The sequence below is a fragment of the Taudactylus pleione genome, unplaced genomic scaffold (assembly GCF_031769625.1).
Source record: "Taudactylus pleione unplaced genomic scaffold, aTauple2 ptg000615l, whole genome shotgun sequence".
Classification (NCBI taxonomy): Eukaryota; Metazoa; Chordata; class Amphibia; order Anura; family Myobatrachidae; genus Taudactylus; species Taudactylus pleione.
In genome coordinates, this window is record NW_028285017.1 from 4,926,137 (window position 1) to 4,950,845 (window position 24,709).

A 24,709-nucleotide genomic window follows, 5' to 3' on the forward strand; every position below is an offset into this window, starting at 1 on the left:
AACAATGAATAGGTCGTCACTAAAATGTTGACATGGCAAAAGGTCGACCGTGTAGAAGGTCAAGAGGTTCAAAAGCTCGGCATGGAAATGGTCTACACATTTTTCTATTTTCTAACTCTAATCTTTACCCTAACCCTCCCCTTGGTGCCTAACCCTAACCGTCCCTTACCCCGAGGGTAAGTGCCTAACCCAGAGGTTCCCAAACGTGGTCCTCAAGGCTCCCCTGCAGTTCAGGTTTTAGAGAAATCCATGGTTGAGCACAGGTGACTTAGTTAGTACCTCAAGCAATTTGATTTAACCACCTGTGCTCAACCATGGATGTCACTAAAACCTGAACTGTTGGGGAGCCTTGAGGACTGCATTTGGGAACCTCTCGCCTAACCCTAACCCTCCTTTAAGTGCCTAACCCTAAACATGTGTTGGCTATTTATGTGTCGACCATTTCTATGTTGACCTTTTGAACCTGCTTGATCTTCTGTACTGTCGACCCTTTTTCATGTCGACATTTTGGTGTTGACCAAATCATTGTCGACTTTTCATATGCAACCCGCAGGCAAAGGGAAGGTAGAAAATAAAACTTGAAGTTCTTAATAGAATGTATATAGAGAAAGCATTAAACTAAATTTAGTATATTCATTCATTTGAACTAAGCACAATTAAGTAAATAAAGTATTTGAGGTTAGGGAGCTTTTAAAGAAAGTCAGAATATTACAGTTGATCCAATGAGAATTTCATTTTATTGCAGTTTTACTATACCAGTTTTACTTTTACATCAAAGTTAAATGTAGTGTACTGTGTAGCTTCGTTGCCCACTGTTCATTCCCATGTACTTTTTAGGCATCTTTTCAAATCGGGCATTGATCTGTACCTGCTGCTGAAAAAAGCTTTCTTGGTAATTTGTTGGACATGGATGTCAAATGAGGCATCCTGACCAAGTATCTTGTAAACATGCGACCAAGCCAATTCTGCATCTAAACAATGATACCTCTGTGTCACAGTTTGGCAAGTCACATGAAACGGAACACCTAGGTATGTGCCTGCTACGGATATATTTTGTTTCTGGGTGGAACAAACTTTATAATAACACATGGTGGTATTTGGATGTTCTATATTATGAAACAACTGTTCATAAAGTAGAATCTGTGTGCACTGTACAATGTGAGTCATTAACTGGATAATTGTGATGCCTGTCAGGTATTTCTTGGTGTTGCACATAGGACAGGAGTAACATAATTTACAATTGAACATTATAGCTCTATTTATGTTAAATTCAGTTTTTCTGTAAGATAGATTTGTCTGATCAGATACGTATATAACACCTATTTAGAGTGAATATTTAAACTAAATATTTAGCCACTTCTTTTGCTCACCCCAAGCATTGAGTAACATGGTCACTTTTTATCTTGGACACACATGGGTATCACTCGTATTGATATCTGTGTGTGACCAACGTTTATTGTCCCTGAATGATTAGCTCTTGTCCTTTCTGAGTTCTTTCCATAGGAGTTAGGCAGTGAGACCACATCACTGTCTCCGTTCCACCGTCTTCTCAGGAACACTCAGTGAGGTAGAACACTAAAGCTTCTCCCTGGCACTCACCATCCCAATCCTTGGAAAACAGGCACAGATGACCAGAGTCTAATGCTTACCCCATCATGCTGACCTGGACTTGGTGCTCACCAACTGGAACATGATGCGGCCAGAGACACTGGGGAACTGTCTCTGGTCCTCCAATTATTAGAAGAGAACTAAGATAATGGAGGGCGGAGTTGATTTATTTATTTTTCTTCCTGGTCTCTTTGCTTATTTTTTCTTATTTGTTTTAGAAGATTGCATAAATCATAATTAAATAAAATAAGTTTGACATCCTGCCATTAAGTAGTTCATATGGGTTTTGTTGACGTTACACACTAATTCTGGGTACATATATTGGCCGATCAATGATCGGCCAATATATCGGGTGCCCGTCGGCCAGTATGTACCAGCGATGTCTCTTAACGAGGTCGTTCACAGACGTATCGCGTCGACTCTGCTGCACATCCGATGCCCAATGTATCTGCCGACCGCCTGTACACTTGCTGCAGAGGCCTGGGAACGGGGGCGAGACCCGCGGTCAGAAGACAGATGATGGTTGTTCAGTGTGTATGAACAACCATCATCTGCAGATATAGCTGCAGATCCCTTGATCTGCAGATATATCGAAGTGTGTACCCAGCTTAAGCATCTCTGCCAACGTTAAGTGATTCCTGTAGTTCCTTTTCAACATTACTGGATTCAACCAGGAGATCATATACTCCTGTTTTTCTCCACTACCTTTGCATCTGCAATCGTCTGGTCTGTATTTAACACATCATGTTAAAGGTGATTTTAAACATTGTATCCTATTTATATGGTCTCTTTAAACACCATCTAAATGTGATGCCGTTATAATCCTGACTGCTGGGATTCCGGTACTCTAAATGCCGGCGCCAAAATCCCGACACCTGTCAGAATCCCGGCGCTGGCATCCTGACCGCCGGAATCCCGAAGGGAAGTAGCGTGGTTAGGGGGTGGTTTGCATTAGGATTAGGCACTAAGGATAGGGTTGGGTTAGGCACTACGGTTTAGGGTGTGGGGAGGGGGAGGTTACGTTTAGGCACTAGTGGGGAGGGTTAGGATGCCTTCCGGCAGGTGTCTGTATCCTAACTCTGTCAGGATGCCGGCGTCAAGAATTTGACCCGGGATCCCGACTGCCAGCATTTCATACCCAACCCATATAAATAGGTGATAAACTGGGATAAGGCTACTGATTATATTCTAATAAACCATGCTGCAAAGCTGCATTCTCCTCTATGGGAGAGTGTATAGGTGAATAGCAGTATATTTATTTTCCAGTTATGTGATACATTTGCATACTGTGCACTTTTCCTACAGTATATTAGGCCAAGGTCTTCTAGAATAAAGCAAGTTCCTTCATATTCTTTTCAGATTTTAATTCATGACTAAAATCAAAAGACACAGCAATATTTGAGCTATCGGGATGTTTGTCAAATGTTCACTTGTTTAACATGATCCGTCAAGTGGAGCCCATGGGAGGCCTGCGCTCTAGAAATAGGTCCAGATACAATGCCTGGGCTGAGATGTATTCACCGCAAACCTTTTGAGGCTCTTTTATACAATAGGCAGTTCTTGCATTTAATCTCTAAAGAGAGGAGCAGGGTGACGGCACATATAAGGGGAGCATGAAATGATTAAATTAGGCTAAAGTAAAAATCGTGGAGTAACCTACAGCCCTGCTGCTTTGTGCTTATCTAGAGATTGCCTGGCATTTAACAATATTGTTTGCCCTGACTTTATCACACAGAGCAGCTGATTTTCTGGTTCTTTTGGTTGATTTTAGCCGTTCTGCAAAGTGCAGCTAACACATTCACTGCCTGTGCGCATTAGCTAAATCCAAGTCTGTGATACAGGGGATTTTCTAGCCTGTGCAATAGGAGGGTTATAGGTGAATATGAACTTTACAGCAAATGGCTTTGTTAAAGTGCACGCACACCGAAGTACAGTGTGGCATCCTTTTTGTGTTCTTAACCCATTTAACATTTATCAAAAAGCGAGAAGCCATAAGTTCCAGATTTGCATCAGAGGCATATCTCCAAATAGTTCTTTAGAAAATCATTGAACAGAAAAGAAATATTTAATATCCCAATACTAGTCCATAATTTAGATTATTAGGTTTATTGTAACCAGTTTGACCACAGGTGACTTACAGGACCTTACTTCCTTGTGCGTTAAACAGCCCTTCTAGTCGCTCCATAACATGACTCAGTAGCGCTGAGCGTCTTTTTGTGTGACTTTTTATTTTAAAATGCATCTTATTTGCACAGTGTGGCGAATAGGATGCACAAGCAACTTCTGCTGATTAATATGATATGCGGCATGCCTTTATTCTGTGTGTGACTGTTGCTGTATCTGAATACAAAATGATACGTTAGTGTAACAGCCGCTGACAATGTAACGTATTATTTAAAATGCCTGCTTGTACATTATTACAGATGTCTGTCTTTTTGATTATTCGTGTCACATTTATTTAACTTCTTACTGAGCTTAAGACAAAAGTGCAGTCTTTTTGAAGGTTAGATGGACACCTAAAGTGGCCCTGAGGTGTGTCTGGTTGCTAATCACTGGTATAGACTATGCAGACTGCCCAGTATAACAGCTGCATTGCCATATTAATGCTGTAAATGGATACAAACAGAAATGTCTAATTTGTAGCCTGTGCCCAGAAATCGCAGCCTAACTCATTTATTTAGATATAGAAATATATATTTATATTTAGATATTTCTCTACTCAGGAATTTTTAGGAGTCAACCTAAGGTTAATCATTTAATCTAAAACACCTATTATGCCAATTATTTAAGACCAAGTCAATTAAGTAAAATAATCTGAAACTGAGGAGTAGCCAAACATCATCTGAATGGAAAGGACCGGGTGGATACCGCTGCTGACTTCTGCCTGTAGCCTATTGTCCTTTTCATGTTTCTGTTGAAGTTTAATAATTTGAAAAGCTTCTTAAAGCTGGGTACACACTAGGATGATGTCAGCCAGATATGTTCTTCCATTGTGTGTGGACTGTCCGGACGATATCTATCGCATGTGGCGCCGTTGCAGATGAAGGAAGGACGATATGAGCGTTTGTTCCTTCATTCATTACATCGCTCAATGTGTACCCCTTGGTACAATATGTTGGGCCCACATATCGTCTGGGTACACATCGCTAAGTGTGTACCCAGCTTAAGATCAACTGCTCGCCTGCCCTTGTAACTTCACTACTTTGAATGCAAGATTTAGCAACTGGTCCTAACAGTGACCCTGTAGTCATCTTCCAGAACTATGAATGTTTCATTTTCCATGATTGAAGCCAAATAGATGGAAATACAGTATATACAAATCTATAGCTATATCCGCTTATACTCTGTTTAATTTGCCCATTCATGTAACTACGTTTATCCTATTTTACCACACTACTACAGTACATCTGTTATGGTGACCATATGTATGTAACATTTGTTGTTAATAAATGCATTCACCTTGATCGGGGGCTATGGAACACTTCTGGTAAATAAATAAAAGATAATATTCACTGCGATATTAGAAACGGCACATTGGCCCTTTGCTGGCACATAGTTTTAAGTGGTAATCACAGCTAACCTTATTTTAAATAAAGTAACTTCAAATTGTATTTATCCTTAGTAAAACATATGGATGTACAATATTCTGCACAGTGCTTTGTATTTTGTTTATTTGAATGTCTTTATGTAAGTGGGAACTACGTTATTACAGTTATAAATCCAGACTGCAGTGCAACAAACTGGTAACATAAACAAGAAATGTAATCCCGTTCATTTTATGTTATTGTTATTATCAATGTGTAGGGAGTGCGTTTTGAATATCCTGCATTATAATCTAGGTTCTGCAAATAGCAAGTGTTTGCTTGGTTAAACTAAAGAAAACTGTAATTAAATAAAATAAATAAATCATTGAGCCGTAGACTTTCCAATGATCAGCGTGTGTCTCTTTGTGATTGCAGGTAAAGTCATCAACAAGGACTTGCGCCACTATCTGAGCCTACAGTTTCAGAAGGGATCTATAGACCATAAGCTACAGCAAGTGATCAGAGATAACCTGTATTTGAGAACAATACCTTGTAAGTATTTTTAGAATGTGAACCAACCATTGCTTGTATTATTGGGTATTATATTAAGTCAAATTCTAAAATATCCAGATAATTAAAATAAGAGCTATTATGTTCAATTTGGGACTAGACTGCAAAGTACCAGCGTGGCTACCTTGCTATGGTTTTTCCTTACATCTATATAGGAATTTTCTTGTGGGGCAGTGATAGTATGTTCAACCTTCATCATGCTATTACTCCTCCACATGAGAATTCCTATATAGATGTGTTACTACAATCTATATGTATAAACAATCATTAATAAAAGTGAACAACATATAACTCAAAGGGTTAAAACCTACTATAGTCCCAACAACCTTCTCTGAACATATTCACTACAGAAATCTTCATGTTCTCATTTAAAGCAAAACTAAAAAAATATCAGTTCATTTATAAGAAATATATATCTTATTATACTTTGTAAGGATTAACTCCTATATTGAGAAGTGTACATCAATACTCAAACATCTGAGATGATTTTTGCTGCATGTAGTAGTGGCATATAAAAGTTGATTCCTCTGGACAATCTGGGAATCAGCAGAGCTATCTGGAGGATTGCTAATACGGGTCCAGCAGTGTCTAGAAAATCCCATGGTGCAGTGCTGATGACATCACTGTGTCCTCTGTGGCATTTCTCCTCCAGTCAGCTCTGCGGCCCACCCCTTTTGAATGTTCCTACCAGCCATTTGTGCCAGCGATGGAGGCATGAGGCAGCTCTGGGCAGACATAATGGCACGATGGGGCCTCTTGGTAGACATAAGGGCATGTGGAAGATCTGGGCAGACATTAGGGCATGGGGGGAATCTGGGCAAACATAAGGCCAAGAGTGGGCCTCTGGTCGCACATAAGGCCAAGAGTGGGCCTCTGATAACACACAAGGGCAAGAGTGGGCCTCTGGGCAGACATAAGTACAAAAGGGGGACTCTTGGCAGACATATGAACAAAAAGGGTCCTCTTGGCAGACATAAAAGCATGAGTAAGATCTGGCCAGACATAAGGGCATGATGGCGATAAGGACAAGAGGGGGCCTCCAGGCAGAAATAATGACAAAATGGGTCCTCTTGGCAGACATAAGGGCAAGGGGGGATTTGGGCTAGCACAAGGGCAAGAGTGTGCTTCCGGGCAGACATAAGGACAAAAGGGGCCCCTTGACGGACATAAGGACAAGAGGGGTCCTCTTGGCAGATAAAAGGACATGAGGGGAATAAAGACAAGAGGGGGCCTCTAGGCAGACCTAAGGAAAAATGGGGGGGTCTGGCATATAATGTGGCATGAGGGGTTCTGAGGCATATATAGGGGCATGAGGATGCTCTGGACTAAAATATATGGGCATTAGGGGCTCTGATAATTATATAGGAACATGAGGAGGTTCTTGACTAGCATATAAAGGGGTGGCTCTTTATTAGAATGGTAAGAAAATAGCTTGAAATCTGAAAAACAAATTTCCTATAACCCTTTTGTGGTTTTGCCCACTGCCCTGGGCACACCACCTGATCACACCCCCTGTCTAGGAATCCAACTTATGTGCCCTAGCGTGGCCCCAGGGAGGATATGAATTTGACTTGGCTGACATAAGACATTATAGAATTAAAGTCCAAACCAATTGATAAGTCAACAGAACTGTAGAGCAAGAGAATATTATGTGGTTTTATTGTAACTGCAGGATCATCTTGATACAAACTAATCTTTGTAACAATAGTTATGACTCAGACCTGCAGGTTCTATACTATGATCTTTGTAATTGTAAGGGACCACAATTCCCTTGCAGTGCAAATTCTCTTATAGATAGAGAATATATACATTAGGAATGACATAAAGTATACAACTGAGAATTACAAAGCCTACACGGAATGAAAATTACCGTTGAACATAGGCTATAATTGTTGTTCTATTAAACTATAAATAATTTCAAGGCACACAGTCTTTTAAGTAACTTACTTTTTCCTTTCGCATTCTATTGATTTTGTTTTGATTGATTACAGAGTAACGGTTATATTTATATCTTCATTGTTGGATTTGGTTCCGTTCCAAAAAATACTACCTCACATGCAATGCCCCTTGTAACAGTGCCCCCTGTAGCAGTGCCCCTTATGCAATGCCCCTTATATAGGGCCCTCTGTAGCTGTGCCCATATGCAGTTCCCCTGTAGTTGTGCCCCTTAAAGTAGTGCCCCTGTTGTTGTGCCCCCCCCCCCCCCCCAAGTACTTGCCTGAATCCATGTGCTAGTCACTCAGGCTTCCACGCTGACTGGATTTAACTTGATCCAGGAGGCGCAGCCGAGCAGGCTCCTCACTTCGCGTGTGACATCATGACATCACTGGGACCGCTGGCCTCTGAAGTGGCGAAGCAACGGCCCCCGGTAGTTACGCCACTGTATACACACAGTATGTGTGTGTATAAACCCCCCGATAAAAATCCTGCATTTGTCCCTGCCTGTCACAGCGTTCAAACGCACAGATACGCCTGCATTACTTTGACCACCACCCCAAAACAGTACTGTCACTCATTTCCTTGTGTCTCTGTGTATTCGCTGTGTTCGCAATCGCAGCGGCTGGTTCGCGCACACGCACTGCTGTGCATACACTTACGCAGAATGCAAACATCGGCCGAGTGTGTGTGAACGCAGACCTGCGACCCAAACTGAATCAGGCACTAATCTGCATTTATATTGAAGAACTTTTGGAATAGAGTATCACACTTTATTAATATATATTTCTTCTTAAGGGTCCATAGGGCTCCACAGGGGAGACAATCGGGTGTAGGTGGGACTTGGCGGACCGGACACCAACAGCAAAGCTTTTCAATCCCAGGATGCTTCAGTCCTTCCCCCTATATCCCGCCCACAGCCTGAGGGCAACTCAATTTCGTTGGTGTCCAGCAGGAGCTGGATCACCATTTTTACAGTGGGACTGCTATTAAGCAGCCCAAGCTTATTTTTATTATTTACGGTTATTTTAATTTATTTTACTACTGAGCAGCATCGCGAGACAGTCCTTTGGATGTCTGCACTGCTGCTCCATCACCCCTCTGCAGCACCGTGACACCAGCCCTTGGCTAGGTGCTTTCGGTGGGACTCCTAGTTTTTAAAGCATTCTTACTTAACGAAGTGCAATGGTTACCAAACAGACCTCCCACAGTGGCCGAGTTGAAATCAGCACTTTTAGAGTTGGTACAGTTTGATATAAGCAAATGATCTGGAATGAGTCAGATATGAATGGGGACAATGTATTCATATATTTGATCCACAGCAATGGCAAGACTTAATTGAAGTAGTTGATGGCAATGACTGAGTACTAGATATTTGCTAAGTCTGGGAAGGGATCAGAAAATAATTTCTATTATATATAAATAGCCTGTGAATGATGGATGACTAATATTTGCCTGCATTACATTTGTTTATTTCAAATTATTGGTATTTTCCACCCATATTTTCACTCTTTTGTTAAAGATATGTAAAGTGTGACAGTTGTGAATTACATTTGAATTAATAAAAAAAATATATATATAATTAAAATAAATGCAAAAAAACCCATTATATTCAATATATATTCAATATATCTGGTGTACTAGTAGAATCCAGGCACATCCAATCCCATCCCCTCTTGAGTGCTTGCCTCTGGATAATATATATTTAAAATTAAATATTTTCTTCCAAGTCACCTCTTTTTATTTTTAACTCTAGCCCTGGGCCAATGTGCTCTGAAAAGATGCTAGGATGGTGTGTGACTGCAAAGTGCAAACTGACATCTCAGTGGTTGTTAAGCTTTTGTTGACTTCACAGTGACTGGCCAGGAGAGATGAAATCTTAGTTCGAGCAATGTAGTAAAATAGAACGAGTAACAAAAAGGCAAAGTTCAAGCTCTATATGGGGTTGTTCACTTTAGGACAACTGTCCACTTATTACAATCGTCTTCCTTTTGCCTTGTGTGGTCTATAGCTGTACAAGGGTTTATTGATATAGATCACAGGAGCTTCTGGTTCAATATACCAATCACACCTGTGTATGTGTCTATGCAGACTTGCTTAAATCCAATACTTTGATGTTCTTTTTTTTTTTTCATCAATAAATTTTTATTGAGTATAATGCAAAATATCTATGGGGGTACAGAAAAAAGGGAAACATACATAAAATAAATTATAGGGAGGCGACAGTACATTCAAAGACATTAAACAAAAACTAAAAAACCACAATTACAAGAATAGATAATTAAATTAAATGTTTTGGTCCCCCTGTGGAATCTCATTCAGATCAAAAGGAGAGGCACTTTGAGGGATTGGAGAGGACAGGGACAGGGGCGCCACTCCTCCATCTGTAACATGCAGATGCCAAGGATACCATTTCACAATAGGGGATGAAGTAGCCGTAGAGTAATCAACCTCCCTCGTCTCCATTTCAAAATGGGATTGTGTTTTAGTTATAACTTTGGCAAATGGGGGAGGGGAAGGGGGACTTCCAATGCTGAGCTATAGTGGCTTTGGAAGGTATCAGAATGTGGCCAAGAACATACCGGTTAAATTTGGGAACAGAGATTGGATACCAGTGGAGAAGAGCGAGGGAGGGATCTATAGTTAAAGTGAGACCTAGGACATCTTTAATAAGAATGAATACTTCTTCCCAGAAGGGGCATAATAAAAGGCAATCCCAGAAGGCATGGAAAATAGAGCCTTCAGAGTGACAGAGACGCCAACAGAACTTTGAGACTGTAGGCCAGATTTTGTGTAATCTAGAGGGTTTTACATACATTTCAATGTGATTAGTACATTTAGATGTAGAGAAGGTAGAGAGATAAATAGTCTCCCATTGTGAGAAGGTGAAGGTACGTTGAAGATCTGCCTCCCACCGAAGTTGAGCAGGGGACTTAACTGTCAGAGCTATGGGAGATGATAGGGAATACCAAAAAGATATAGCCCCACTAGAGGAGGGGTTATTAAATTTACTCCGAATTTGGTGTGGTGGAGTCTGGAATACGGTAGGGCCGGTGTTCATCAAAGCATACCAATGTGTAAGTTGGTGATAGTAAAACCAGGCTGGGGGTCCCAATGGATACTTAGTGCAGAGGTCTAAATACAATAGAATAGAGGACGAGGAAAAAAGTCTGCTAATGACACAATACCCAAAGTCATCCAGTAGGACATATTAAGACTAGGTAAAACCCTGCTCAACGCCTGAAGGGAAACATTTCTGGTAGGCAGGGTAAAATCAAAATGGGCCGGGAGATTATAATCCCAAACCTTTAAAGTATCCAAGATTGTTTTAGGGAATAAGGGGAATTGTGGTCGCAGTCTATGGGGTATCCATAAAAGGTCAGGAAGGGGAAATTCCTGGAGGAGAGCATGTTCCAGATCTACCCAACGTATCATGCGCGTCCCTGCTTATCCCCGTATTCAGGCCCTGATTCAGAGCCGCTCGCTCTGACAGAGCGCTCTCTCTGAATCAGGGCCGTCCCTCCTACCTTTTGGAGCGACCTCCTGGCCGCTCGCATAGCTGTGGGTGACCACCCACAGCTATAGCGAGCGGCCAAAATGATGGTCGCGATGGTCAAGACCATCGCGACCATCGGGCTTGCTACGAGACCCTTGCGGTAGGGTCTCGCTGCCGCAAGCCCAGGAGTGCTTTTGGCTCTATCAGAGCCAAAAGCACTCCCACTGACATCACTGGAGATGTCAGTGGGGCCGGCCGCAGACTGTAGGCGTTCCCATGGGAACACCTCCGTCTGGGCAGCCATGCCCCGGCAAGCCCACCAAAGGGGGCGTGCTGTCACTCACTATCAGGCCCTCAATTCCAAATCGGCGAAAACGGGACCTGGCGAAAACAAAATCGGCAAAAAGTCCTGTCATTTTTGAGGAAATCAGCCTGACACCCCCCAAAAAATGCTCTGACATGGGGGTTCACTATGGGTACCCCAGAATAGCCCTGCTAAAGGTATGTGAGGTCTTTAAACAGTCTCAATAGGTGCTGTTTTTTAGAAGGTGGTGAATAGCATTTAGGAAGTTTTTTTTTTTTTGCAAAATAATTAGTTCCATCAAATTTGGGGTACATGAAAATGGGTGTAAGCATATTTTAAAGTTGCTAATATGAAGTTGTAAAAAACATGAAATAATCACCTGCCGCAGCTACCTGCAATCAAAAAGCACCTGTGGCATACTTGGGGACCCCCCTGAGTCTATTTCGCTAGTTTAGAACTTTGTCCCCCAACTTTGTTTTTTTTTTGCCCCCAAAATGAAAGTACTTTTTTGGGGTATCCTAAGGTACTTTTACTAATTTTTGTCTGCACCCGAAAACCCCAATTCTGCACTTTTTCTCGCCGCCTATTCATTGGTGATACTTTTCAGCCGCGTCTGATGCATTGACTTTTTGCACTGGCAAAAAGTCGGACAAATTGAATATGGGGATAAGTGTAATCGGCGAAAATAACGTCATCGGCGAAAAAGTTTAGCAGAGTACTGCTTTTCGCTCCAAATTGAATATGGGCCATGGTATAGTATAGTATAGCCAGAAACTGATTTTCCATAAAGTGAAGTAACAACCTCCTTACAGGTGACAGAAGGTGAGGGTCACCCCTTATGTGTGAGGACAGACTACGTTTCATCATAAACAAATCGCACCTAATAAAAGCTACTTTCGTTTCTTGAGAAAAAGAGGAAACCTCATTAACATCAGACGTTTGGAGGGCAATCCATTCTTTGGACATCAGTCTATAGAACCAACCCCGCATGAAAAACTTACATTTCCATTACTGATTAATTAGTAATTTTGTCGGAAACATGCATTATGTGACGCTGCTGTATTTGATTAACCATTTGCATGACTAAAAACTCCTTTATCTAAATATGATTTCTGCAAGCTTATGTATGAGCTGTAATGTTAAATTGACTATATTCTGCTTTTCACCTTTAAATAATATCTGAAATAAAAGAACCAGTATCAAGCCTATAGCTCATAGCATAATCTAGAAATCAGTAGAAGTGTGAATGACATTTCCTGATTACCTCTAAAGTTCTCTTTCAAAAGTGCTTAAGCTGATTTTCTCACAGAGTTAGTACATGATCAGATTTTTCAAACAGTGACAAATATGAGGCTGTTTTTTTTGAACCACTCATTTTCATTAGTATAATGATTTGCCTTCTTTTATGTAATGTTGCACATTGTAGCTTGTAAAGCTAAGCACAAGCTATAAGAAAGTGCACAATGACGTGAGGCAGGTCCTGCCAATGTTAGAGATAGCACTTTAGTGCCACACATATTAGTATTGAAGCTGTTATGTTGATTAATTAAAGTTGGTTGAATTAATAAATAAAAGCTGGACTGTTTAAAGTCGTGTAAGAGATTGAAAGCCATTAAATATAGTCCGAAAGTACACTGCTTTCTGAATAGCCTTTAATATATGAATAGATATGTCCTCGGATCCCCGTGTTTTGGTTTTAATTCTGGCTTCATCTTCATATTTTTGTTTTGCCTATTTTGCGACTACAGTATTATTAACCTCAATAACATTCCAGTTAATTTTAACCATCTCAAAGCTTAGAATATTGTTTTCATCCAGGTTAGTCCAAAAGGTTACAGCAAGCTAGCTGGCTAAGCGACAGCAGTGGGCAGCACAAACATGTGACAGTTCACCTTCAAACATGGTACATCTAGGAAACAGAGTGGCAGTTTAATACGATGCTATAGAATGTTTTCATTAATCAATAACTAGATCAGAGGCCCGAGGGCAGTACAGGGAAATGGAGGTGGGGTATGTAGTGGAAGAGTGATTGTTTGATAAAATAATGATTAATCCAGAGGTTCCCAAGCATTTTCCTCAAGGCTCCCCAACAGTTCAGATTGTGGTATCCATGGTTAAGTACAGGTGGTTAATTCAAATTGACCGAGGTACTAATTAAGTCACCTGTGCTCAACCATGGAGATCTCTAAAACATGAACTGTTGGGGAGCCTTGAGGACCGTGATTGGGAACCTCTGGATCAATTAATTAATTACTACTATTAAAAAAAAAAAAAAGAGAAGTAGGAGATGCTATTAAAAAATAAGCACCCAAACTGGTTGAAAGTGGTGCATTAATTAATTGATTTATTTATTGATTAATTATAATTGATTAATTGATTAAGAAAATTAAATTTAAAGCCATAAAATAATACAATGGTAATAGCCAAGGATTCCTTGTAAAGGGTTCAAATAGAAGCAAAACTGCAAATCTTCCTACCTTATTTTAACAAATAGGAGGCTGATCTGCGGGCGATGCTGTCCCCTTCTCCTCCCCCCTCATTGGGTAACACACCTCTATTGTACATTTATGAAGGTGCACCAGAGAGTCTAAGTTTGAGGGATAATACCATATTTTTTACCTAAATCTAGTCCACAAGCAGAGAGCTTTTCTTCTGATCCATGATCTATAAGCTTTCAAACATTTCTGTTGACTGTTGTGAATAATCTATTAAATTATCTTGTGCATGTTACTAAATTATACTAAATATGCTCCATAATTTGCTTGCTTTTTGTTAATTAACAAATGACGACTACTTCACACTCACAATACACTTATTATTAACACATTGGCACGACACCTAGTGAGCATTCACAAAAAGAAGAATTACAAGTGCACAACTCCAACATTACTAATTATATATAATATAATACTTTTTGCAATTTAATTTTGTAATAAATGAAGAGAGGTTTTGGCATAATCATGGCCATGGTTATGGGCCTACCCACCACGCCCAGGTACCCTCTGAGGCTAGGTCCCTAACATACTGGGGTTGAAATCCAGAACGCAGGACACCCCCAAACAGACCCAGCTGAGCCACCCCAGGGCATCATCTTAATGAGGAAAGGTGATAAATAAGAGCAGCTACTGCTGCATACAGTAAGGTGAAAAATAAAGATGTGAAAATAATACATATATATATATTAAACAAACAATAAAGGTGCTAAAAGTGCAAGAAAGGCAAAATGTGTTTATAATGCAATGCCCTGAAGCAGCCCAACCAAAGCAATCCAGGGGACCCACGCCCCAAAAATCAAGCCATGGCCATGATTATGCCAAAACCTGGGGGCTGTGTGTGTGCAACAGTAAAAAAAACAGTAAACAGTATAAAATATATTTATATACTGCTGTTTACTGTCCTGTATGGAGGAGCTTTGTGCATGCACTGTGCTCTCCATCCAGCGTCCACTGCGAAATGGCACCCGAATTACCGCGGGAGGCACTTATATCGAATCCAAAACATGCAAGATCCGACGCCGAGAAGATAAAGTTTTGCCTCGTTTTGGAATCCAAGCCTGGCAGAAAAACCCGAGCCGTTCCTCGCATTCACTTGTAATCGGTAAGCTCGGGTGGGTTCGGTTTCTAGGAAAGCGAACCTGCTCATTTCTACATGAGTGGGAGTAAAGAAGAACTGTTGTACTGTGTTGTGCTGAACACAGTATCGATTCCTACCTACCTATACACTCTAAAAATTGTCGCTGTTTAGCGTTATGAGTCACACAAGAAATAATTGCTTTCAGACTTTGATTGTGGTTCCAGAGCACAAAAAGTTATTATTCAACATAAAAACTGATAGTTACTCGCTGTGGTCTAAATACAATTAGCGCAAATAAATTCTACAGACCCAAGGTACAGTCGTTACATACGCATGCGCTCTGGATCCAGATCCCGGCATCAAAGATTAAACCTCCGTCAACAGCAAAGCAAGAAGACTGAGATCCAGTTTCAGAGAGCCCACATATATACCCTTACAGAGATAGGCAATACAATAGAACAGGTTGGCATGATTCCATTGGTTCTTCTTCCTGGCTCTTCTGTTACAGTATAGTTCATAGGTCAGTTCGTATGGTCACAATCCAGCCTCCAACAGCTCTTTGTGTCCATTTTCCCGATTTTCCCGCTGCATAATAAATCTAAGCTTGCTAAATTACAGAGTACATTTTATTGTTTAACTCTATATGATCCATAGTTTGCAGACACATGTTGCGATCGCCTCACCGATGATACCGGAAATCTGCAAAGACACAGTGGTTTAGATTGACACCAAACACGGTCTGCTTACCATGTACTAAACCTTAGATATCAAATAACATTTATTTCACAACATTACTAATACTGAATAAACCTTGAATATTACACTTCAATGCTAGGGAACCTTTTTATGTAAGTATGCAGTGTGTAAGTATTGGGGTATTGAGAAAAGACGCTAGTTAGCATTGTGCGACTATGTGTTTGTGGAGTACACCATGGTACGTGTTTTGCAGGGTTGATCATTTTATATGTTTTAGTGACTGTCTGTATTTATTCAATGAGGAATTGTAACATCTTTCTATTGCGTGGGAATCGCACAACACTAAATAATAGCATCGCCGTATGTACTTATAATGTGTGAGATTCGCTAAAATGGCGCAGGGCGGCCAGTCACAAAATGGTGTCTCAATGCCATTCGCAAGATGGCATCATGCAGATTTAATTTTAAACCGATTCTGTCTCAGCCAATTATCCGGCTTCGACAACAGTTCAGTTGAATCTCAATTTATTTAAAAGCCCCAACCACTGTCAATCTGATGTGCTTTTTTTTAATTTCAGATTTGTTACTTGTTTCTATTGATCCCCAAGGCACATTTCATCATTTATAACATGTTCGTTCCTCCTCATCCCTTCTTTTTTTTTTTCTTTATGCTGGCAGCATAAATCTTGCGCTGTTAATATATTCACTTTTAGCCTGTGTGAAAAATGACTGTTGCCTCCGTGACCATAGTGAATTAGCGAGAGATATATGTCCTGTAGGGATTATTGTGCTGAATGACAGAAATTCTAATCCATATAGACATTTTCTCTTTAAAATAAAATAAATCCTGAGTTTTTGTTTATTAGTACGTTTGTTACAAGATAAAATTGGAAGCATAGGTAATTTATAACATACTTCTATCCACTTGAATTAATATTAAGAGTATTTAGAAAGGAATAATGTGTTATACTTAAATTCAGTAAATATGAATAGTGGGGATTATAGTGCTGGATGCATAGACCTGGCAGCAAATTGTCCCTGGAAACTCTTTTAAAATGCTGCTTCCTATGCATATTTCATTGATGAAGTAAAAATAGTGTGGCGTTATACAGCATTTATGAGTGCAGAACAATAATTGTCTAATAATCTAAGAATTTATATGCCTGTCTCTTTGGGCGAATCCTTTATACAATTAGTTGAAAAATGCCAGCACCAGATTTTATGAAATCTTGTGAAAAAGACCGTATACAATCCTCTTCCAAATGCTTTTCTACATGTCCGGATATAATTAACAATAATCGTATCATAATAAAATGTTTTAAAAATTTTTTAAAGTCTAATGTCATGTAATAAATAAAACATTACAAAAAATTGTAAGCCATTATTTAACAAAAAGAAACAAAGGAAAAAGTAATTTGGGAAAAAAAATTATATACAACCTTTAAGCAGCAATGCAGGTTCTACATATAATGGGTGTAGGGTGTGCGGTGCACACAGGCCCCTGGATCCAGGGGGTCCCACACCGCATACCCTGCACCCATTTAGTCTTTATACTGACCCGTCCGTTGTTTTCAGACTGCTGCTCTGCAGCGCCGGGCTGGCGCTGCAGAGCAGCAAAAATCATTGGGAAAATGGCGGCGGCATGCGCATCAGTGATGTCCCCGGGAAACCAGCACGAGCGCCATTTTCCCGTATTCCTGCGCATGCACGGTAGATTCTGGCACTAAGCCACCGCGGCATCACTAGAGAGAGGAGGGGGCCCGCACTGAGTTTGCACACGGGCCCTCTCCTCTTAAAACGCCCCAGCAGCAGTGACTTGAAGTATTGTGCACGTTGTCTGTATGGGTTTATCCAGGGCCGGCCCTAGTCCAAATTTCTTGGTAAGCGAGTAGGTTTTTTGGCGCCCCCCTATGCAGTGCCAGCGGTAGTGGTCCCCCCGTGCAGTGCCCCTTGTGCTCCCATTAGTAAGCTTATTTAGTGCCCCCAGTAGTAGTCCCCCTATGCAGTGCTCCTAGTAGTAATCCCCCTCTTGTAGTGCCCCTAGTAGTCCCCCCCATTGTTGTGCCCCCAGTGGAGGTTCCCCCCCCCATGTAGTGCCCCCGGTAGTAGTCCCCCCCAGTAGTAATCCTCCCTTCAAGTGCCCCCAGTAGTAGCCCCCCTTCAAGTGCCCCCAGTAGTAGCCCCCCCTTCAAGTGCCCCCAGTAGTAGCCCCCCTTCAAGTGCCCCCAGTAGTAGCCCCCCTTCAAGTGCCCTCAGTAGTAATCCTCCCTTCAAGTGCCCTCAGTAGTAATCCCCCCTTCAAGTGCCCTCAGTAGTAATCCTCCCTTCAAGTGCCCTCAGTAGTAATCCTCCCTTCAAGTGCACCCAGTAGTAATCCTCCCTTCTAGTGCCACCAGTCGTAATCCCCCCTTCAAGTTCCCCCAGTAATAATCCTCCCTTCTAGTGCCCCCATTAGTAATCCCCCCTTCAAGTGCCCCCAATAGTAATCCCCCCTTCAAGTGCCCCCAATAGTAATCCTCCCTTCTAGTGCCCCCAGTAGTAATCCCCCCTTCAAGTGCCCCCAGTAGTAATCCCCCCTTGTAGCCCCCCCCCCCCAGTAGAGACGCACGGAATAATTAAAAAAAAAAAAAACACTTACCTGAACCCCCGCTCCTGCTCCCGCCGCCGCTATCAGCTACTCCCGACCATTCTCCAGGGCCGCTTTGCATTATGGGAGAGACTTCGTGACATCATGAAGTCTCTCCCATTACCCACTGCGGGAGCCGGAAGATGGCTCCCGCAGTAGGAGCAGCAGCAGCCGATGAGAGTCTGACAGACTCTTATCAGCTGCTGAAACAAACACACAGCTGCCGGCATTGGCGGTTGTGTGTTTGGCACTGTGTAGCGCTGACCGAACTCCGTCCGTAAGCCTCTGATAAATCTGCATGGCCGCGGCGCCCTTCACTATGTGGCGCCTTACGCGGCCGCGTACCACGCGTAACCATAGAACCGGCCCTGGGTTTATTGGTATTTACCATCGTATGTTGGGGATTTTATCTTAATCTATCTTACATTTTTCAGTTCATTGATGTTTAAAGATGTTGATGCATCTCTTTGGGCTCGATTCAATTAAGTGCAAGTTGTCTTGCAAATCATTTTAATGTGACCAAAGAGCCAACACCAGTCTTTCCTATATATAGTATGTCGCTACCTTTGTAATAATGGTACTTGTCCTATGCTGCTGTATTTTATGTAATAGGGACTCTTTGTATTGTACCGCTCCATTTAGTTTTGGTAGTTTTATTATCTTCTCCATTTACAGTGTTTCCTTCAGAGTTATTGGCTATCAATTCTTACATAGCTGTAAATCAAGATCAAAAAGATCACAAGCTGAATTAAATCACATTGTGATTCTATTAAATGACTTTGGTTTTCACAGAAACTAGCACAACTTAAAAAAAAAAAAAAACACTTATGTAGGACTATGGGGGAGATGTGTCAATCCATGTAGAGAGATCAAGTACCAACCAATCATCTTCTAACTGTCATTTTTCAAACACAGCCTGTAAAATGGCAGTTAGAAGCTGATTGGTACTTTATTTCTCTCCAATGTTTGATACATCTCCCCCTAATCCAGTAAAGCCAGTATTGAATTTAACTTAAATCAGTCTCTGACCAGCACATCTGCTGTCTGTCTTCGCTTATTGGAATCCCATTTAGGTACACATAAAATCCCTTTATTCCTGTTTGTAACAAGCATGGCCATTATTTAGCTAAATAAATCCTGGGGAGACTAATTAGAGAAGTCTTTTATCTTCAGTTCACAATGTGTTGTAGTGAAGGGTCACTGCTCAGAGATCTGTCACAGATAAATATGGCCAGAACAGTCATTATAATATTAAAGATCTGCTTAGCAAACCGTAACAGGATGTTTATAATATAGCTGCATTGCAGCAGTGCAGTCTTATGATTGTGTATGAGGGGCACAGATGTATAAAGGGAATATTTATCTTCACAGTCCACTGCACGTTTATGTCTAATTGATTTAGCAGCTAAAATAAAGACTCCCTGACCACCAGCTTAACCGAAGAGGGGAAAGTAATTTTTGGTGCTGTCTAATTGCTGATGAAGTGTTTGCCCTTTATTTGTAGCTGTTCCCAAACTATCTTTTAAGACTGTTTTACTAATTGTACACTATATTAGTCATATACTGTATAATATATCATACAAATGCCTTTATAAAATGTTTGCCACGGTTTTACTGCATGTAAAAAGTAAATGATCTATATAGCAAATATACAATATTATAAAGATATTCCATTGCTAAAATATATTTTGTTAAGATGCCAGTAGGGGGAGCAAGTAAGCAGGCATTATACATACAGTAAATCACGTACTTTCCGGAATGATAAGAGTCCTGTTGCTGATAATATGCCCACATTAGTGACTTTGAACTCCAACAAATGCATAAAAAAAATACAGTTCCACAAAGATGTAAATCGAGAAAACGTAATTAAAAGCAATGTAAGAGCTGCTCCAACTGCCTTTCTGTACAGACAGGGCCGGTGCGACGTTCACAGGCACCCTAGGCAAAGCTACGCAACCACACACACACACACACACACACACACACACACACACACACACACACACACACACAATAAGGTAGTGGTATTCAAAATGAGGGTCATTATGTAAATATATATATATAACTGTGGTACTGTGTGTATGTATGTGTGTATATATATATATATATATATATATATACACACACACACATATATATATATATATATATATATATATATATATACACACACACACACATGGAATTATGTTGTAAACAAACCAAAATATGTTTTATATTTTAGATTCCTCAAAGTAGCCCCCTTTTACTTTGATGACAGAGCGGATTGTACACAGGGTCCGCGGTTACTGCTAGGACTGTATACAGTAGTGACAGGAGGTCTGTCCTTACTGGATTTTCAAGTGCATCGGCTGTAGTCTGGCGTTACAAGTGCCGCGGCAGGGGTCTGTCACTACTCACTAACATAATAGGATGGCGAACGGTGCCCTCCAGTTGCCAGCGCCCTTAGGCAGCTGCCTAATTCTGCCTAATGGTGCCACAGGCCTTGTGTATAGATTGATGTAGCCCATATTTGTAAAATATAATAGTAGATGTAGAATTTTAGAAAAATCAATAAATGTCTTCTCATGTGGCGATTTCCACAGTGTGTGTATGGGTCATGGCTCAATTATTCACTTAGTGTTAAGACATAATAAGCAAGCATATAAATCACTTTAATATTGAGTAAAAGATATAGGGGGGAATTTAATTATCCATGGTAATTTACCGAAGGCTAATTGATCCCTTGCTACTATTCTATTAGACTCGAATGCCGGCTGCAGTTAACGGGGATATTTTCCCAAGCGTGAGCTGGCTCCAAAAGATATCCATGATAAATAGCCTGTATCCTGGTGCTGCTACCCTTTTAACACATAGGTCAGTGAAAATGTCATGGATTCTATATGTTAACGCCCATTAACATGTTAATATTCAGAGCGTTAAAAAGGGTCTTTGGTGAAAAAGTGCCTGGAATTGAATTGCACTAGGCGTTAGAGCCCTAACCACCCTTTTTCATCCCTGTTAAATTAACGGTGCTAGTTGAAATCGGCCCATAGAGATCATTATCAGTAAAATACGTATAGCTACAGATGTGCCCTCATAAGTCATACGCATTTTAGGGAAGCCAATCCCACCCCATTTTTGTAATCCTGGGATTCGGAAATGAAAAAAAAATCTCAATTCCGGTATTCCCTTGATTGAATTGTACACTGAAAAAAAAACCCACACACATTGGCCTCCACAGGAAAACAAAAATAGACACATTGGCCTCCACAGGAAAACAAAAATAGACACATTGGCCTCCACAGGAAAAAATATAAATCACCTTCATTGTCATTGTCCCAGCCCCTCACAGTAGATTTACCTTGCCCCTGCCCTTACCTGTCAGACTCTCACTGTTTCACTCTCAGGCTCAGCCACTTGCATGCGTCACACTGCAGTGGAGCTCCAACTCACAGTCCCTCCCTCAGCTGTCTGTGTCATTTCACTACTCTGACTGTCTACCAAGTCTCTCTGTGCAGACAGTGCACGGTGTGGGATGAACTAATGGCGTGTGGCTGTGTGACCTATGACGCCACATTGCAGTTTATAGGTCATGGCCTGGGATGCATCTGAGCCGCCTGAAAGAGCCCAGTGCTGCCTGTGCTATAACAAGTTAGCTGTGACTGGCCTCACTGCTGTAGAGGATGCCATGTCTGTGGTTTAACTAATCCCGACATCCCGGGATTGCTGCTCCTAGTACCATATAAAAATCAAACTTTTTGAGACTAAATCATGGGATTGGCTTCCCTAACAGTTATCCTTCCTATCCTAGGAATTTAGGGTTAGTATGCGTATATTTGTTGTTGAGAAATTGGTATAATATTACTGATTAAGTACAAAGCTGTGTGACACATCTCACTTGTATTGGTCCTAAATCATTTGCCTTTCTGCCAGGTTACCTACTGAGTTCCACACAGCAGCTGCATGTATTGCCAGCTCCAGTGTTCAAGGTACCCATGAATTTCTCACATTAGTGATGCGAATATGACACACATTTGGTGAAAAAGTGTGAGGCGGAGTGCATTGCGTGCCTTAATGTCAGTCTGTGGTGTGCCAGATGGAGCTATTAGGTACGACATGAAGATGGATGTATGTGGACACATCTGTATGCTATGTGATGCAAAGTTTTAGTTATACAGTAGATTGAAACTTACACATATAAACTTGTGCATACACAGAGCAATTACTAGCGAACCACCACAAACTATATCAACACAGTGTGGTTTCCTCTGGAAAGTAAGAAATGCTGCAAAATAAATTTTATATATATATATATATATATATATATATATATATATATATGTATATATATGCACAAAGCCGTACACTTTGATCGATCTTGAATAACTTAGACAGTGCAAGATGTTGTTCTGTTTTGTTAGCATTTTACAAATGTTTGCACTTTTGTAATTAATAACCCCCTCAATTTTATTTGCCATGGACTACAGATGTGTCCTCACTCACTTTGCTGCAGTCACGCCAAACAGCACCACTCGGTGTGCTGGTCCTTTGAGACTCTGCTAGCGCCAGGCGTCTTTTTGACATTTTTTTTATTACGAAAATGCGTGTAATACCGCTTTTACACCAAAGTCCCGGGTCTGACTCGAGATTTGGAACACTGTTCCAAACCAGGTTCCAAGACCCCCTTATACACCACACCATTCACACACCGGACCCGAGTCAGCACTGACACGGCTCTCCGGCGCAGTTGAGCAGCGCTTCTCTCCCTCCGCAACCCTCTTACCGTACTCCACAGCAGACCAGAGGAAGGGGGGGGCGGGTGGGGTGCGCTGCTCCATTCATCTCCAAGCGCCACTGAAGCCGGCAAATTGGGTGGCATGCTGCGTGACTTGGGTCGCGCCGTTTACATTGCAGGGTGACACGTTAACGACCCGTGCTCAACATTGCAAGCTAGCCCGTCGGATCCCCGGGTCACTATACCCGGATTGATCCTTTACACTGACTAAAATACCGGGTTTATGCACGTTCACGTATGCAACACTTGTTTATATGTGTGCAATGGAGTCTCTCGATCAGTATGCAAATTGCTATGATGCAGCGGCAGCAGCTTTTTTCCACACCAAGTTCCCTTTGCACACAGAAATCCAAGTGTTGCATATGAAATAAATCAGTGCAGTCTCCTGGTGCGTACTAGTTGCATTGCATTGCGACTTAGATGCATTTTCTGCAACAAAAAGGCACCCAACACTAGCAGAGTTGCACGGTACCTGGCGGCCCACTCACGCTTGGCATATTGAAAGGACACATCTGTATATGGTATCGAAATCAAAATGTCAATGGTATGAGTTTGCGTCAGTGCAAAAACAATAAAAAAAAAAATTTAAAAGGTGCTCATAATTATCTTGGCTATGTCTAGAAAGCTAGCTTGCAATATTTATCATTTATTGATGCCCAAGATGTGCCCAATTTTGTCCTGCCCTTTGTTGGCAGAGACTGACTGCAAGTGTCCTGAATTCATCCTTTCCTGTCAGTTGCTGTATAAATGCTGATAATGTGTTAATTGTGTCTGAGCTGTAACCTTGTCTGTCTCTGATAATGAGAGCGGCTTTATTTCTGTGAAACAAGTGTTACTATTGTGACAATTAGGTATCTTAAAACATGTTGCAACATTTTTAGTTTGATATTGGCCTGTTATATCACTGCTATTTCAGCCAGCAGGTTGTTTTGCAGTTGGCGAATGTAGTCCAGATTAAGTTGGGTAAACACTGACAGATATATCACCCGTTCAAATGGACAGGCGATACTGTATGTCTGTAGTGCATCGGTGGGTGTGTACAGACGAATGTCTGTGAATTACGTCGTTCACAGATATCGCATCTGCCCTGCAGCACAGCCGATACCGATATATCTTGTAGATATGGGCAGGATCTACTTTATGTGGATCTATTCATACAGGGTATAGCATACTGCCACACGTGTCAGTTTTCCCATATATGCCTTGGATTCTTGTATGGCTTATCTCCCACAGTGCAACTTTCGTAGTGTGCCCACCATGGCTGCCTCACCTGGTACACTCGTGGATGGGATGAAAAATACATGGACCTGACTATTATGGTGGGACCGTACTCCTAGCATCAGGACACTGCCACCACCCATTTTGTGTTTTCTGGGCGTAACTTATTCCACCCTTGGTAATCCTACGTAGTGCGCCCAAAATGGCTGCCTCATTTGGTACTTTTGTGGGTGGAATATTTAACCCATAGAAGTTATTTCCCAAAATGTGTGCACCAACCCTGCAATATGCTTATTGTGCTCTCTAGATTTCAGTTGATTTTAATTATCTCGGTGTGGATTTCTACTGTTTTTTTTTTTTTTGTTTGTTTTTTTTTGCAACA

The 24,709-nt window shown here is 41.2% G+C and overlaps 1 protein-coding gene across 2 annotated transcripts in view; it reads left to right on the forward strand.

The window, feature by feature from the left end:
- Positions 1–24,709, forward strand: part of MAGI3 (membrane associated guanylate kinase, WW and PDZ domain containing 3) — a 378,672-nt gene that overhangs the window by 178,989 nt on the left and 174,974 nt on the right. For both annotated transcript variants that reach the window (XM_088454430.1, XM_088454431.1), the window contains exon 2: positions 5,568–5,684. In XM_088454430.1, the coding sequence (XP_088310556.1) occupies positions 5,568–5,684 (117 nt within the window). The remainder of the gene's footprint in view (positions 1–5,567; positions 5,685–24,709) is intronic.